The 18,206-nt window shown below is 36.7% G+C and overlaps 1 protein-coding gene across 1 annotated transcript in view; it reads right to left on the bottom strand.

Moving 5' to 3' along the window:
• Positions 1 to 447: 447 nt before the first annotated feature.
• Tmlhe (trimethyllysine hydroxylase, epsilon) overlaps positions 448 to 18,206 on the bottom strand; it is a 95,483-nt gene continuing 77,724 nt past the window's right edge. Inside the window, exons 5-6 of the mRNA XM_021188875.2 lie at positions 18,062 to 18,181; positions 448 to 750 (exon numbers count right to left, since the gene is read on the bottom strand). Coding sequence (XP_021044534.1) covers positions 510 to 750; positions 18,062 to 18,181 — 361 coding nt within the window. The 3' untranslated portion in view covers positions 448 to 509. The remainder of the gene's footprint in view (positions 751 to 18,061; positions 18,182 to 18,206) is intronic.

The following is an 18,206-nucleotide window of genomic DNA, read 5'->3' as shown; positions in this document are numbered from 1 at the left end:
ACAGCAGTATGGAAATGTAAGCCGAATAAACCCTTTCCTCCCCAACTTGCTTCTTGGTCATGATGTTTGTGCAGGAATAGAAACCCTGACTAAGACAGCATACAAAATGGATAAAAGGTGGATAAAGGGTGAAATCAATGGTACTATGTAGAATTGATAGTGGTCTCACACAAAAATTGGCATTGCTGATAGGAAGCACTGACTACTTTGAGAAAAATTAGTACGTAAACCTGATTAGAATGGTTGTTGATGAGTGTTAGGGACATGAACAAGTTGAAGGTAGCTTTTGGTCTTTTGTTTGGGCAATTCAGTGACTATATCATTCAATAAAACAATAGCAAATATATAGTGAGGTGAGCTTAAAGTGAATGTAGCCCATAAGCCAGATTTTGAATATAATACACTGTATATTTTATAAGACAACCAAATGATGATTCGAGGAGATAGTACACTAGTCAAGAGCTTAATATGCAATAAACATATCAAATAGGAGAATAGTTGTTTGGTACTCACCTGATCAAATACAGCTCTTTATTCCATGGGTAGATATTTAAGATGGGCCCAACTCCAATCATGTGATTATGACACTGTCCAACATTTTCAATATATTCATGCTTCAATGGTACTTTGCTGAGGAGTTCAAATTCCTCAGGCGCTTTTTGAAGTACTTGTTGTGCTGCATAGAATCCATCTACTAACAGTGTTCTACCACCTGTTCCTTCATGCTTAAGACAATGAAATACTTGAATGCTAAAGAAAGCAAAACAAATTCTTCTGTTCAGTGGATAAAAGAGAATATATTTAAATTCTAGTATATTATATCAGAAATTATTACTAAACCTACTTTGGTAATTTTAATGAAGAAAGAAATCTCATTTTCTAATTGTTTTTCCTTCATAGAAATTTGTACTTTTTTACTCTTAAGTATGTTACTACACATTTATTTCAAAGATGTGCAATATGTATTAAGGGATATATATGGCAGGAAAGACATGGGAATATAGACCACATATAGATGTGGTCTCTGTTTTGAAGATGGTCATAATCTAGAAAGAAAAGATGAAGATAGTACTGATAACATTTGAATAAAATATAAAGTTGTACACAAGTTGTGGTGAGGTCTATAAAAAAGAAAATTAAAGAAATATTTGAGTGAGAAAGGGAATATCTTTGATTAGTCTTAAATAATGAACAAGAATTGAAATGGAATGAGTTCAAAGCATGGAGAAAGGACCCTAGAAAGAGACAAATCATAACCATAGTGATATAAATCAACAGGGCATTTTCAAGGAAAAGAAGTTTCTGTTGTCACAGCATAGAAAACCATGGAATACTCTTAATTTGTTAAAAATTTATGGTTATATTAGCATTTTTAAAGTATGACTGGCAAGATGGCTCATCAGGTAAAGGCACTTGCCTCTGGCTGATGACCTGAGTTTGAACCCTAGGAACCATGTAATGGAAGGAGAAAAGTGACTCCCACAGGCTATCTTTCACCTACCCTTGTGTGCATTGGCACACAAGCCCAAACACCCCCTTTCCTACACACATTACACAAATAAATAAAACTAAGACGTTTGTGTTATTGTTTTGAGATGTAGATCAATTGATAGAATACGTGCCTACCATGCACAAAGCCCAGGGTTCAATCCCCCAGCATCAGCATGATCAATGTGTAGTGACATGTGCCTATAATCCTAGAACTTGAGCGGGCACCTTGTCAGCTCCATAGTGAGTTTGAGGCCAATCTCGACTACATAGGACCCTGTCTAAACAAAACAGAAAAATAATGAACAAAAATCCCACCTTTCCTTAATAAATTCATGGAAAAAAATCATTTAAAAAGTTGACTATACCAACAGTTCTAAAGTTTTGTGGGAACAAAGATGATAAAATAATTTGGAAAACCATGTATAGGATGAAGTACAGGCAAGAATCAATACCAATTCTAAATTTCTAACTTGGGCAACTTTAAAAATTATAGTGCCTTCTGGGATTTGGTAGAGTACTAGAAAAATGTCTTCTACAAGTATTAGAGATCAAATCCAGGGACTCACATGTTTGACAAGTATTCCCCAGTCCTATGGGTACATCTTAGTAAGTTCTGTTATAACATTCCTCCAATCATCTGTTCAGTGTTGTGTGTTGATCTCTGGCTACTTTCCCCAATACTGCTATCTGTTTTTGGACCATTATCACCCTGAGCATCCCAAGAATTCTTTGTTATCACATTTTTGCATTACTAAAATTTGTCCTATATTTGTTCATGTTTTCATTTATCTACAAAGTTTCTCCAGGGTTTAGAGTAGCTGTGAATAGTCATAGGAGATAATATCTAAAAGACTTTCAAGATCACTGTGGTGGTTTGAATGAAAATGGCCCACATAGACTCATAAGGAGCACAACTATTGGGAGGTGTGGCCTTGTTGGAATAGGAATACCCTTGCCAGTAGAAGTATGTAATTGGGGGTGGGCTTTGAGGTTTCAAATGTTCAATCCAGGCCCAGTGTCTCTCTTTTCCTGTACCCTACAGATACAGATATAGAGCTTTCAGTTCCTTCTCCAGCACTGTCTTCTTGTATGCCACAATGCTTCCCACCAAGACAAGAATTGACTATCTGAGCCTGTGGAGTCATGGAAGTCAGCAAGTATTAAGACATGGAGGAGCAAAAGAACACAGAATCACTTCAAGATGCTAGATATGGAACTCAGGACCTCTGGAAGAGCACTCAGTGTTCTTACCTGCAGAGCCATCTTGCCAGCCTTATTGCTTAATTTCTTAAGTTGGATCCATACAATAAGATACTGACATGATTCTAAGAATCTAACGGATAGGGCAGATGGTTGCAAGGTACCCAGAGGACTCTCCACGTGATCATAGGATCACGGGTGAGTGGAACACAACATTGGTTCCAATCCAATCGCGCTGGGCCTGTACCAGCAGCAGGGAAGCAGAAAACCCACCTGACCAGGGGCTCAAGTCACTTTTGGTCTGTGCCAGCTCTGGGTCACTTTGGGCGCGAACTCAGCAGACAGTCCCACAGTCCCCAGAGGTCTCTCCACCCGATCTTAGGATCACTGGTGAGTGGAACACAACATCTGTTCCAAACCAATTGTGACAGGCCTGTGACACCAGGAGCAAGGACACAGGAGCCCTGCCTGACCAGCGGCTTCGGTTCCTTCTGATCAGTGCTGGTATACCTTGGTTTCAAACACACCAGACAGCCCCACAGTGCCCAGAGGAGACACCACCTCTAGGCACTGTAACACACCCAGGATCTTAGGATTCCAGGATCCCAGGATAACAGGAGCTTTGTCACCCCAAAATCTAAGGGTCTCAGAGGAAGCTTGACTGCCAAAAACTCTGACACACCCAGAATCTCAGGTTCACAGGAACCTGGAATCACAGGATCACAGAGAAAGCTAAACTCTGAGGAGTCCTGAATCAACTGGGATTATAGGAAGGACATGCTCCAATCATACTGAGGTCATATACTGAGGTCAGCAAGCACTTGAGATAATCAGATGGCAGTAGGCAAGCATAAGAACAGAAGCAACAGAAACCAAGGTTACTTGGCATCATCAGAACCAATCTCTCCCACCAAGCAAGTCCTGGATACACCATCACACCAGAAAAGCAAGATATGGATCTAAAGTCACTTTTCATGATGATGATGGAGGACTTTAAGAAGGAAATAAATAACTCCCTTAAAGAAATACAGGAAAACACAGGTAAACAGCTAGAAGCCTTTAAAGAGGAAACACAAAAATTCCTTAAAGAATTACAGGAAAATACTACCAAAGAGGTGAGAGAATTGAACAAAACCATCCAGGATCTAAAAATGGAAGTAGAAACAATAAACATATCATAAAGGGATACAACTCTGAAGATAGAAATCCTAGGAAAGAAATCAGGAACCAAAGATGCAAGCATCAGCAAAAAGAATACAAGAGATGGAAGAGAGAGTCTCAGGTGCAGAAGATTCCATAGAACACATGGACACAACAATCAAAGAAAATACAAAATGCAAAAAGATCCTAACTCAAAACATCCAGGATATCCAGGAAAAAATAAGAAGACCAAACCTAAGGATAATAGGTATAGATGAGAATAAAGATTTTCAACTTAAAGGGCCAGTAAATATCTTCAACAAAATATAGAAGAAAACTTCCCTAACCTAAGGAAAGAGATGCCCATGAACATAGAAAAAGTCTACAGAACTCCAAATAGACTGGACCAGAAAAGAAATTCCTCCTGACAGATAATGATCAGAACAACAAATGCACTAAATAAGGATAGAATATTAAAAGCAGTAGGGGAAAAAAGTCAAGTAAAATATGAAGGCAGATCTATCAGAATTACACCAGACTTCTCACCAGAGACTATGAAAGTCAGAAGATCCTGGACAGGTGTTATACCGACCCTAAGAGAACACAAATGCCAGCCCAGGCTACTATACCCAGCAAAACTCTCAATTACCATAGATGGAGAAACCAAAGTATTCCATGACAAAACCAAATTCACACAATATCTTTCCACGAATCCAGCCCTTCAAAGGATAATAAAGGGAAAGGATCAACACAAGAACAGAAACTCCATCCTAGAAAAACCAAGAAAGTAATCCTCCAACAAACCTAAAAGAAGACAGCCACAAGAACAGAATCCCAACACTGACAACAAAAATAACAAGAAGTAACAATTACTTTTCCTTAATATCTCTTAATATCAATGGACTCAATTCCCCAATAAAAAGANATAGACTAACAGACTGGCTACACAACCAGGACCTAACATTTTACTGCATACAGGAAACACACCTCAGGGACACAGAAAGACACTACCTCAGAGTAAAAGGCTGGAAAACAATTTTTCAAGCAACAACAACAAAAAAACAAGGTTCAGTAGCCATTCTAATATCGAATAAAATTGAAGTCCAACCCGAAGTTATCCAAAAAGACAAGGAGTGGCACTTCATACTCATCAAAGGTAAAATCTTCCCAAGTGAACTCTCAGTTCTGATTATCTATGCTCCAAATGCAAGGGCATCCACATTCATTAAAAAAAATTAGTAAAGCTCAAAGCTTTACACATTGCACCACACACAATAATAGTTGGAGTGTTCAACACCCCACTCTCATCAATGGACAAATCCTGGAAACAGTAACTAAGCAAAGACACAGTGAAACTAACAGAAGTTATGAAACAAATGGATTTAACAAATATCTACAGAACATTTTATCCTAAAACAAAAGGATATACCTTCTTCTCAGCCCCACATGGTACCTCCTCCAAAATTGACCATATAATCAGTCACAAAACAGGCCTCAACAGATACAAAAATATTGACATTATCCCATGCATCCTATCAGATCACCATAGAATAAGGCTGATCTTCAATAACAGCATATATAATAGAAAGTCAACATTCATGTGGAAGCTGAACAATACTCTATTCAATAATAATTTGGTCAAGGATGAAATAAAGAAAGAAATTAAAGACTTTTTAGAGTTTAATGAAAATGAAGCCACAATATACCCCAACTTATGGGATCCAATGAAAGCATTCCTAAGAGCAAAACTCATAGCTCTGAATGCCTCCAAAAAGAAACTAGAGAGAGTACACACTAGCAGCTTGACAGCATACCTAAAAGCTCTGGAACAAAAGGAAGCAATTTCACCCAAGCAGAGTAGATGGCAGGAAATAATCAATCTAAGGGCTAAAATCAACCAAGTAAAAACAAAAAGAACTATACAACCAACCAACCAGACAAGGAGCTGTGTGTGTGGTTTTTTTTTGTTTTTTTGTTTTTGTTTTTGTTTTTGTTTTTGTTTTTGAGAAAATCAACAAGATAGATAAACCCTTAGCCAGAGTAACTAGAGGGCACAAGGACAGTATCCTAATTAACAAAATCAGAAATGAAAAGGGAGACATAACAACAGAACCTGAGGAAATCCAAAACATCATCAGATCATACTACAAAAGGCTATAATCAACAAAAATGGAAACCCTGTACGAAATGGACAATTTTCTAGACAGATATTAGGTACCAAAGTTAAATCAGGATCAGATTAATGATCTAAACAGCCCCATATCCCCTAAAGAAATAGAAGCAGTCATTAATAGTCTCCCAACCAAAAAAAAAAAAAAAAAAAAAAAGGCCCAGGACCAGATGGGTTTGGTGCAGAGTTCAATCAGACTTTGAAATAAGACCTAATTCCAATTCTCCTCAAACTATTTCACAAAATAGAAATAGAAGGTACTCTACCCAATTCATTATATGAAGCCACAAATACTCTGATACCTAAACCACACAAAGACCCAACAAAGAAAGAGAACTTCAGACAAATTTCCCTTATGAATACTGATACAAAAAATACTCAATAAAATTCTCGCTAACCGAATCCAAGAACATATCAAAACGATCATCCATCATGATCAAGTAAGCTTCATTCCATGGATGAAGGGATTGTTTAATATATAGAAATTCATCAACGTAATACACTATATAATCAAAGTCAAAGACAAAAACTACATGATCATCTCATTAGATGCTGACAAAGAATTGGACAAAATCCAACACCCATTCATGATAAAAGTCTTGGAAAGATCAGGAATTCAAGGCCCATACATAAACATAATAAAAGCAATATTCAGCAAACCAGTAGCCAACATCAAACTAAAGGGAGAGAAACTTGAAGCAATCCCACTAAAATCAGGGACTAGACAAGGCTGCCCACTTTCTCCCTACCTATTCAATATAGTACTTGAAGTCCTAGCAAGAGCAATTAGACAACATAAGTAGCTCAAGAGGATACAAATTGGAAAGGAAGAAGTCAAAATATCACTATTTGTAGATGATATGATAGTATATATAAGTGACCCTAAAAATTCTACCAGAGAACTCCTAAACCCGATAAACAGCTTCAGTGAACTAGCTGGACATATAATTAACTCAAACAAATCAATGGCCTTTCTCTACACAGAGGATAAACAGGTTGGGAAAGAAATTAGAGAAACAACACACTTCACAATAGTCACAAAAATTATAAAATAACATGGGTCTCACTCTAAGCAAACAAGTGAAAGATCTGTGTGACAAGAACTTCAAGTCTCTGAAGAAAGCAATCAAAGATCTCAGAAGATGGAAAGATCTCCCATGCTCATGGATTGGCAGGATTAACATAGTCAAAATGGCTATCTTGCTGAAAGCAATCTACAGATTCAATGCAATCCCCATCAAAATTCCAATTCAATTCTTCACCGAGTTAGAAAGGGCAATTTGCAAATTCATCTGGAATAACACAAAACCTAGGATAGCAAAAACTATTCTCAACAATAAAAGAACCTCTGGTGGAATCACCATGCCTGACCTCAAGCTGTACTACAAAGCAATTGTGATAAAAACTGCATAGTACTGGTACAGTGACAAGACAGGGAGATCAATGGAATCGGGAATTTTCGGGGGGGAATCTAGGAAAGGGGATAACATTTGAAATGTAAATAAAGAAAATACCTAATTCAAAAAGATGCTAGTTGCAAGTAATGACAGATGAATCCCTGTAGACCTGCCTCTGAGGAACTGAATGAGGGATTTCAACAATGGGGATTCATACAGCTATGATCACTTGAGGGAAATTCATGGAAGCTGAAATGTAGAAAGGTTTGGCGAATTTATCAGTGAAATTCAACTGGAAAATATTATAATTAAGACAAAAATCCAAAGCCCTGGGGACAAAGTGGTGGTTTCTTGCCCTGTTCTATCTTCTGCTGTCTGTTAATGATGCAGCCACACAGACTCAGCTGATTCTGTAGCAAGAAACCTTCTAGTGACAATGATAGTCTCCAATGAAATAATACCCATCACTTTTTAAAAAGATAATAGTGCTGTTTATTATGATAGAATGCAGGTACACATGTGATGAGTTAATAATCAAGGTTTGAATAAGTTGTTCAGTTTACTGGTATGTTGAAATAATAGAAACATGTCTGAATATGTTAAAAGGAAAAGCTCTGGAAGATGACTACTGATAGTCTAAAAATTAAAGTGGAATTTTGAAATTCATGAGGAGAAAAAAAGTTAATAGTGCTTATATCCTGCTATTTATCTCTCTAGTGTCCCCTACCCCTTGTCTTCTTTTTTACTTTCATGGGACAGTGGGAATAACCTTGAGAAGTGAATTAACTTCTATTAACTTCTCAAGATGCGAATTAATACAGGGAATAGAATTTTTCAGCTGTTGTTGTTTCTTTACATCAAGGGCAAGGCTAATCCAATAGAAAGAATAGGGGCTTTTTGGGAGTATTGGAAAATGTGTGTCCTGGCAAACACTGGTTAATGGTACAAATAAATGGTGTTGAAATAGAAGATTTTGTAGATATAGGAGCTGATGTTAATATACTTTCCTAAAAGTCTGAGAATCCAGATTGGTCACTTCAGAAGTTTTATACATAGTTTATAAGAACTGGTAAATTATAAAAATAAGATAAAGTATCTGATGGTTTCACTGTGTTAGACTAGAAGGGCAAAGAGAGAAGTTGAGACCTTATGTGGCTGACATACCCACAAGTTTATGGGGAAGGGATCTTTTACAACAACAGGGTACTCAAATTAATATTCTTGCAGTTCCAGGGACAACAAATAAGGAAATTAGGGGTGATATGGTAGATGCTCCCGGGGAAGGTATTGATACATGTGATTGAGAACAATTACAAGCTGTGCCCATTGTCCAAACACAGGACATTACAGATTTATAAAAGGGGCCACTGCTGGCATACCAACAGCCTTGCCCTAAAATGATTATCAAACAGACCCATATGTCAAGAGCAGTGACCCATAACAAAAGAAAAATTGCAGGCACTTGAAGAACTGGTACAAGAGCAGCTGGAGGCTCAACATACAGAAGAGCCTACCAGCCCATGGAATTCCCCCGTGTTTGTTGTAAAAAGGAAATCAGCAAAATGGAGAGTGATAGCTGGTTTAAAAACAGTGAATAGAGTAATTAAACTAATGGGTCCTTTATAGCCTGAACTTTCTTTACCTTCTTTGTTACCAAGATCATGGCCTATAATAATAATTGACTTAAAAGATTACATTTTCACAATACACTTGCATGAGCAGGACAGGAAAGTTTTGCTTTCTCAGTACCCACTCTGAACAATAGTGGTCCAATGAAAAGGCACCATTGGAAGGTACTTCCACAGGGAATGTTAAATAGTCCAACTTTATGTCAAAAGTTTGTACAACAACCATTAAAAATAATTCATAGGCAATTTCCTCAATCTATCATTTATCATGAAATTTTGTTGGCTGATTCTAATGAAGATACTTTAGAGAAAATGTTTAAGGAAACACAAAGAATTCTGCCATGCTGGGGGTTACAGACTTCTCCAGAAAAATTACAAAGAGGAGATTCATTTAAGTTATTTGGGTTTTAAAATCAGCCAACAAAAATTAGGCCACAAAAAGTACATATCCATAGGAATCAATTTCAAACTCTTAACAATTTTCAAAAATTAATGGGTGACATTAACTGACTGAGGTTTACAACTGGTTTAAGTATTTATGAGTCAAGTAATTTGTTTCAAACATTACAAGGAGATTCAAATGTCAACAATTCAAAATATCTAACAGCTGAAGCAGAAAGAGTTAACACTTGTAAAACAAAGACTATAAGATGCATATGTGGATTGAATTGATCCTAAACTTGATTGTATTTTGGTCATTTTACCTTCAACTCATTCTTCTACTGGGCTCATTATGCAAAGGGTAGATAATATTATGGAATGGATTTTCTGAGCTCATAAAGTAAAAAACTGAAGACATATGAAAAAAGATTTCTGAATTAGTTATAAAAGGTAGAATAAGACTGCATCAATTGTCAGGAAGATATCTGGCCAAAATTGTAGTACTTCTTAGTAATGCTAAAGTTATGTTAATATGGGTGATTAAGAAAGATTGGAAAAAAGCTTGTAGTAACTACTTGGGGGACATTAATGACAAATATTCAAAATATAAACATATACAGTTCATTAAAAGAACTAATTGGATTCTTTCACATATTGTAAAGAAAATATCAATTTTGTCTCATATAGGTTTGCTATGTCCATTAGCTCAAGGAAATGAGAAAATTAATAGGAAATGTGTTAGAAGCCTCAAATTTTCATGAAAAACATCATACAAAGGGAAAGGATTATTATTTTTCTTCTTTTTTCCTGACTTCTCCCACAACTGACCCTGCCTCCCTTTTCCACTCTCCCTCCTCTATCACTCCCAAGTCCCTCCTTCCCTCTACCTCTCATGATTAATTTGTTCTCGATTATTTTGTTCTCTCTTCTAAGTAGAACTGAAGCATCCACACCTTGATCTTGGTTTTTCTTGAGCTTCATATGGTGTGTGAGTTGTATCATGAGTATTTCCAAGCTCTTTTCCTAATATCCACTTACCAGTGAGTACATGCCATGTTTGTCCTTTTATGACTGGGTTACCTCACTTGGGATGATATTTTCTAGTTCCATCCATTTACCTATGAATTTCATGAAGTCATTGTTTTTAATAGCTGAGTAGTACTCCATTGTGTAAATTTTCTGTATCCATTTCTCTGTCTAGGGACATCGGGCTTTTTTCCCCAGTTTCTGGCTATTATAAATAAGGCTGCTATGAACGTAGTGGAGCATTTGTCTTTATTACATGTTGGAGCATCTTCTGGGTATATGGCCAGCAGTGGTATAGCTGAGTCCTCAGATAGTACTATGCTCAATTTTCTGAGGAACTGCCAGACTGATTTCCAGAGTGGTTGTAACAGCTTGCAACCCCACCAGCAATGGAGGAGTGTTCCTCTTTCTCCACTTCCTCACCAGCATCTGCTGTCACCTGAATTTTTGATCTTATCCATTCTGACTGGAGTGAGGTGGAATCTCAGGGTCTTTTTGATTTGCATTTCCCTGATGATTAAGGATGTTGAACATGTCTTAGGTGCTTCTCAGCCATTTGACATTCCTCAGTTGAGAATTCTTTGTTTAACTCTGTACACCATTTTTAATAGGGTTATTTGGTTCTCTGGAGTCTAACTTCTTGAATTCGTTGTAAATATTGGATATTAGCACTCCATCTGATGGAGGATTGGTAAATATTTTTTCCCAGTCTGTAGGTTGTTGTTTTGTCCTGATGGCAGTGTCTTTTGGCTTACAGAAGCTATTCAATTTAATAAGATCCCATTCGTCTATAGTTGATATTAGAGCCTGGGCCGTTGGTGTTCTGTTCAAGAAAATTTCCCCTTTGCCCATGTGTTCAAAGCTCTTCCCCACTTTCCTTTCTATTAGATTCAGCATATCTGGTTTTATGTGGAGGTCCTTGATCCACTTGGACTTGAGCTTTGTACAAAGAGATAAGAATGGATAATTTTGCATTCTTCTACATGCCTATGGCCACTTGAGCCAGCACCATTTGTTGAATATGCAGTCTTTTTTCCACGGGATGGTTTTAGCTTCTCTGTCAAAGATCAGGTGACCATAGGTGTGGGTTTAATTCTGGGTCTTCAGTTCGATTCCACTGATCTACCTGCCTGTCTCTGTACCAATACCATGCACGTTTTGAATCACTGTTTCTCTGTAGTACAGCTTGAGGTCAGGGATGGTGATTCCCCCAGAAGTTCTTTTATTATTAAGAATAGTTTTTGCTATCCTGGGTTTTTTGTTATTCCAGATTTGCAAATTACTCTTTCTAACTCTATGAAGATTTGAGTTGGAATTTTGATGGGGATTGCATTGAGTCTGTATCTTGCTTTCGGCAAGATGGCCATTTTTATTATATTAATTCTGCCAACCCATGAGCATCTTTCCATCTTCTGAAGTCTTCAATTTCTTTCTTCAGAGACTTGAAGTTCTTGTCATACAGATCTTTCACTTCCTTAGTTAGAGTCAGACCCAGGTATTTTATATTATTTGTGACAAATGTGAAGGACGTTGTTTCCCTAATTTCTTACTCAGCCTGTTTATCCTTTGTGTATAGAAAGGCCATTGATTTGTTTGAGTTAATTTTATATCCAGGTACTGCACTAAAGCTGTTTATCAGATTTAGGAGTTCTCTGGTGAAATTTTTAAGGTCACTTATATATACTATCATATCATCTGCAAATAGTGATATTTTGACTTCTTGCTTTCCAATTTGTATCCACTCGAGCTCCTTTTATTGTCTAATTGCTCTGGCTAGAACTTCAAGTACTATATTGAATAGGTAGGGAGAAAGTGGGCATCCTTGTCTACTCCCTGATTTTAGTGGGATTGCTTCCAGCTTCTCTCCATTTAGTTTGATGTTGGCTACTGGTTTGCTGTAGATTGCTTTTATTATGCTTAGGTATGGGCCTTGAATTCCTGATCATTCCAAGACTTATCATGAAGGGGTGTTGGATTTTGTCAAATGCTGTCTCAGCATCTAATGAGATGATCATGTGATTTTTGTCTTTGAGTTTGTTTATATAGTGTATTACGTTGATGGATTTTCATATATGGAACCATCCCTGCATCCCTGAGATGAAGCTTAATTGATCCCAGTGAACGTTTTGATGTGTTCTTGGATTTGATTTGTGAGAATTTCAATGAGTATTTTTACATCGATATTCATAAGGGAAATTGGTCTGAAGTTCTCTTTCTTTGTTGGGTCTTTGTGTGGTTTAGGTATCAATGTACCTGTGGCTTCATAGAATGAATGAGGTAGTGTTCCTTTGGGTTCTATTTTGTGGAATAGTTTGAGGAGTGTTGGCATTAGATCTTCTTTGAAGGACTGGTAGAATTCTGCACCTGGGTTTTTTTTGTTTTTGTTTTTTGTTTTTTTGTTTTTTTGTTTGTTTGGGAGACTTTTAGTGATTGCTTCCATTTCTTTAGGGGACATGGGACTGTTTAGATGGTTTATCTGATCCTGATTTAACTTGGGTACCTGGTATCTGCATGAATATTATCCATTTCATTCAGATTTTCCAGTTTTGTTGAATATTGGCTTTGTAGTTTGTTTTCTGTTGTTATGTCTCCCTTTTCATTTCTGATTTTGTTAATTTGGATACTGTCTCTGTGCCCTCTGGTTAGTCTGGCTAAGGGTTTATCTATCTTGTCGATCTTCTCAAAGAACCAGCTTCTGGTTTTGTTGATTCTTTATATAGTTCTTTTTGTTTTTACTTGATTGATTTTAGGCCTGAGTTTGATTATTTCTGGCCTTCTACTCCTCTTGGGTATATTTGCTTCTTTCTGTTCTAGAGCTTTCAGGTGTGCCCTCAAGCTGCTATTGTATGCTCTCTCTAGTTTCTTTTTGGAGGCCCTCAGAGCTATGAGTGCTTTCATTGTATCCCATAAGTTTGAGTATGTTGTGCCTTCATTTTCATTAAATTCTTTTTGTTGTTGTTGTTGTTTTGTTTTTGTTTTGTTTTGTTTTTTCAAGACAAAGATTCTCTGTGTAGCCTGGCTGTCCTAGAACTCACTCTGTTGACGAGGCTGGCCTAAAACTCAGAAATCTGTCTGCCTCTGCCTCCCAAGTGCTGGGATTAAAGGCATGTGCCACCACTGCTCGGCTTCATTAAATTCTAAAAAGACTTTAATTTCTTTCGTTATTTCTTCTCTAACCAAGTTACATTGAGTAGAGAGTTGTTCAGCTTCTATGTGTATATGGGCTTTCTGCTGTTTTTGTTGTCATTGAAAACCTGCTTTAGTCCATGGTGATCTGGTGATGCATGGGATTATTTCAGTTGTATTGGTTGAGGCTTGTTTTGTGACAGATTATATGTCCAAATTTGGAGAAGGTACCATGAGCTGCTGAGAAGAAGGTATATTCTTTTGTTTTAGGTTGAAATGTTCTATAGGTATCTATTAAATCCATTTGGTTTATAATGTCTGTTAATTTCACTGTGTCTCTGTTTAGTTTCTGTTTCCATGGTCTATCCATTGGTGAGAGTGGGGTGTTGATGTCTCCCACTATTATTGTATGAGGTACAATGTGTGCTTTTAACTTTAGTAATGTTTCCTTTACAAATGTGGGTGCCCTTGCATTTGGGGCATAGATGTTCAGAATTGAGAGTTCATCTTGACAGATTTTCCCTTTGATGAGTATGAAGTGTCCTTCCTCATCTTTTTTTGTTAACTTTTGGTTGAAAGTTGATTTTATTAGATATTAGAATGGCTACATCAGCTTGTTTTTTGAGACCATTTGCTTGGAAAATTTTTTTCTAGCCCTTTACTCTGAGGTAGTGTCTGTTGCTGATATGCATTTCCAGTATGCAGCAAATTCTGGGTTCTGTTTACATATCCAGTCTATTAGTCTATGTCTTTTTATTGTGTAATTGAGTCCATTGATGTTAAGAGATATTAAAGAGCAGTGATTGTTGCTTCCTGTTATTTTTGTTGTTAGAGGAGGAATTATGTTTGTGTGGCTATCTTCTTTTTGGTTTGTTGAAAGAAGATTAGTTTCTAGCTTTTTTGGGGTGCAGTTTCCCTTCTTGTGTTGGAATTTTCCTTCTTGTATCCTTTGTAAGGCTGGATTTGTGGAAAGATATTGTATAAATTTGTGTTTGTCATGGAATATCTTGGTTTCTCCATCTATGGTAATTGAGAATTTTGCTGGATATAGTAGCCTGGGCTGGCATTTTTGTTTTCTTAGGGTCTGTATAACATCTGTTCAGGGTCTTCGGGCTTTCATAGTCTCTGGGGGAAAGTCTGGTGTAATGCTAATAGGTCTACCTTTATATGTTACTTGACTTTTTTCCCTTACTGCTTTTAATAGTCTTTCTTTGTTTTGTGCATTTGGTGTTTTGATTATTATGTGACAGGAGGAATTTCTTTTCTGGTCCAAACTATTTGGAGTTCTGTTGGCTTCTTGTATGTTCATGGGCATCTCTTTCTTTAGGTTGGGGAAGTTTTCTTCTATATTTTGTTGAAAATATTTACTGGCCCTTAAAGTTGGAAAGCTTCCTTTTTGTTTATACCTATTATCCTTAGGTTTAGTCTTCTCATTGTGTCCTGGATTTCCTGGATGTTTTGGGTTAGGATCTTTTTGCATTTCACAATTTATTTGATTGTTGTGTCAATGTTTTCTATGGTATCTTCTGCACCTGAGATTCTATCTTCTATCTCTTGTATTCTGTTTGTGATGCTTGCATCTATGATCTTGTTCTCTTTCCTAGGTTTTCTATCTCTAGGCTTGTCTCCATTTGTGATGTCTTTACTGTTTCTATTTCCATTTTTAGATTTTGGGTGGTTTGGTTCAATTCCTTCACTTGTTTGGTTGTGTTTTCCTGTATTTCTTTAAGGGACTTACGTGTTTCCTCTTTAAGGGTTTCTAGCTGTTTACCTGTGTTTTCCTGTATTTCTTTAAGGGAGTTATTTATGTCCTTCTTAAAGTCCTCTACCATCATTATGAAATGTGATTTTTAATCAGAATCTTGCTTTTCAGGTGTGTGGGGATATCCAGGACTTGTCGTGGTAGGAGAACTGGGTTCTGATGATACACATGGCCTTGGTTTCTTGTTGCTTATGTTCTTGTGCTTGCCTCTCACCATTTGTTTATCTCTGGTATTATTTGTTCTTGCTGTCTCTGACTGGAGCTTGTCCCTGCTGTGAGCTCCCTGGGCAGGATTGGGATGTGGAGAGCTGTGGCACAGTGTGAGTTCTGGGAGTCAGGGCTGCAGACGGAAACTGGAAGGATCATGTCCTCAGCTGTTCAACAGTTCCTGGGTCCTGTGCGCCCCAGGTGGGTCCCACTTGGCCAGGTATTGGGGCAGTAGTGGTGGTTTCATCTTGAGCTTAGGTGTGTCAGCACTCCTGGGGAACAAGCCATCTCTGGGTGATCTGGGATTGGGGCTTAAATTTTTTTCTATCACTCAGTAACAGGCCAAAAACAATTTTAAGTGTCCTATATGTTCTCTATATAAACACGCTCTGTTACCTGATGGTAATAATCCCAGGGGTACCAAAAATGACATCTGGCAAATGGATATTTTTCATTTTTTATAAAACATATCAGTGGAATAGCATGCTATACCACAGGGCAAGCAGTTATGAAAAGAGCCAATCATACTTTAAAAGAGATGCTTATTTAAAAAAAAAGTTAGAGTTACTTGTTGAAAAATGACTGGAAGTAGAGATCAAAGAGTTATGCAAAGTATGTCAGTGCCATAAAACAAGAATTACATGCTTTATTGAACATGAAGATTAAAAAAAAGCTATGAAACTGAAAGGGGGACTATTAGGGATAATAAAAAAGAAAGGGAGGAATGTAGATAGGTAAGACTAATAGAAGGGATGGATATGTTTAAAGTACATTATAAAAATGTATGGAAGTATCATAATGAGACTCATCTTTATATTTAATGTATGCTAATAATAATTTTGAAAGGTATTAACTGTATATTTTAAGAAAAACCTTATTTATAAAAGGATATAAAAAGAATACACACACAAAGAAAAAGAAATATAGAGTCTAGGCAAAGACACAAAAGTAGAGAATTAATAAAGTTGAATGATGGGAAGGCTAAAGATAGAGGGAAAGTTAAAGAAAGGATGACACCTAAAGCAAAGGTGGCTTTAGAAATGATAGACGTGTAACAATGAAGATTACAGTGGTGATTACAATAACTAAAGTGAATTACAACTATCCATACTGAATACTTAGTGTTGAGCAGAATGTTAAGTACTTTTAATTTATCATATAATTTAATTTCTTATCAATATTAATGAATAGATTGTATGCTAATTTCATTTTGCAGATGAAGATATGGAAGCTTGGAGATTTTAACATAACTTGCTCAACATAAAAAAAGCTAATAATAAATGTTCAGACTGGGTTGCAGATCAAGATCTAGGTGATATCACAGCCTTAACTCTTCACTACTAACTCTATGCTACTAATCTACTCAGTCTTTACAAGTGACTAGAAAAGGTAAAAAGTAAACATTGTTTATCTCTGGTCATCAAATGTGAACACATGTGCATGCCATAGTACATGTGTGGAGGCCAGAGGAAAACCTGTGAGGATCAGTTCTCCCATTCCACCATGTGGATGTCCCAGGGACTGAACTCAGGTCATCAGGTTTGATGACAAGTATCTTAGGCAGCTGAGTCATTTCATTAGCCCAAAATATTCTTTACAAACTCTTCAAATAAACCTAATAAATTACTATTACCAATGTAACAGTAAACAGCTAGGTATTATCATCTTCTCCTAATATCTTTTTAACACCACATTTACATATACAATCATTTTACTAATATCATTGTTTCAGGCTCATAATCAGTATGCAGAAACAAGATCAACAACCACAAAGTAACAAATATAGAGGCCTCTAATAAATAGCAAATAGTAAGAAATTTTAATATAGTATATGAGCTACTGATTTACTATGAAAAAAGTTATTTTTTTTGGCATTTTCTATCCAATTACTTGTAAGCAGGATTCATTATAATAACAGCAGTGTTTACAAGACAGACCCCTTTGCTATAATACAGTAACTAAATGCAAGAAAATATAAATTTTTAAAAGATAAATTCTTACTGTATAGCCCAGGATCTCCTTAAACACAGTAAAATCTACCTACCTCTACCTCCCTGAATACTAGAATTAAAGACCTATGCCACCATGCCTGGCCCTGCCAAAATGTTCTTTCTAAAGCTCATAGTTAACTTTTTTGTGTGAATTGAAATTACTTTGAGAAAATATAGTAGCCCTGTGTAGTGGCTTATAAAACTTAGGCACGAGGATCTAGGATTTTTCAAGGCTAGGCTGCATAGTGAGTTCTAATTCTAGGAAAAAGCAGTAGGGCTACAGTATAAGCCAGTATCTGTCTCTTCACACATACATCTTATGTATATGTGTTATATTTTAGATACAAATTTTATTCCTAAAAGTTTAATGAGGACTGAATATTTCAAAATGACTATGTTTCCAGGGAAAGGCAGAGACACACTCATGTAAGTCCACAGTATGTAGGTATAATCTTCATTGAAATAGAATAGACAATGATTAAGAAACTATTCAAGACCATATATTAGAAAGATACTACACTGGAAAAGTCTAATATACTCACCCACAGGGCTCTTGAAAGTAGGTAGTATCAGTATGCCGATCTAGAGCCAGCTTGGTGTATGCAGTGTCACCTCTGGAAAAATCTGAAGTGAAATACCACATCCTTCCATAGATGGTCTCTCTGCCAAATAAAATCAAGAAAAAAC

The sequence above is a fragment of the Mus pahari genome (assembly GCF_900095145.1).
Source record: "Mus pahari chromosome X unlocalized genomic scaffold, PAHARI_EIJ_v1.1 GL456233.1, whole genome shotgun sequence".
Taxonomy (NCBI): domain Eukaryota; kingdom Metazoa; phylum Chordata; class Mammalia; order Rodentia; family Muridae; genus Mus; species Mus pahari.
The sequence above is the reverse complement of the archived record's forward strand: the minus strand, read 5'-3'. Positions and strand labels throughout refer to the sequence as shown.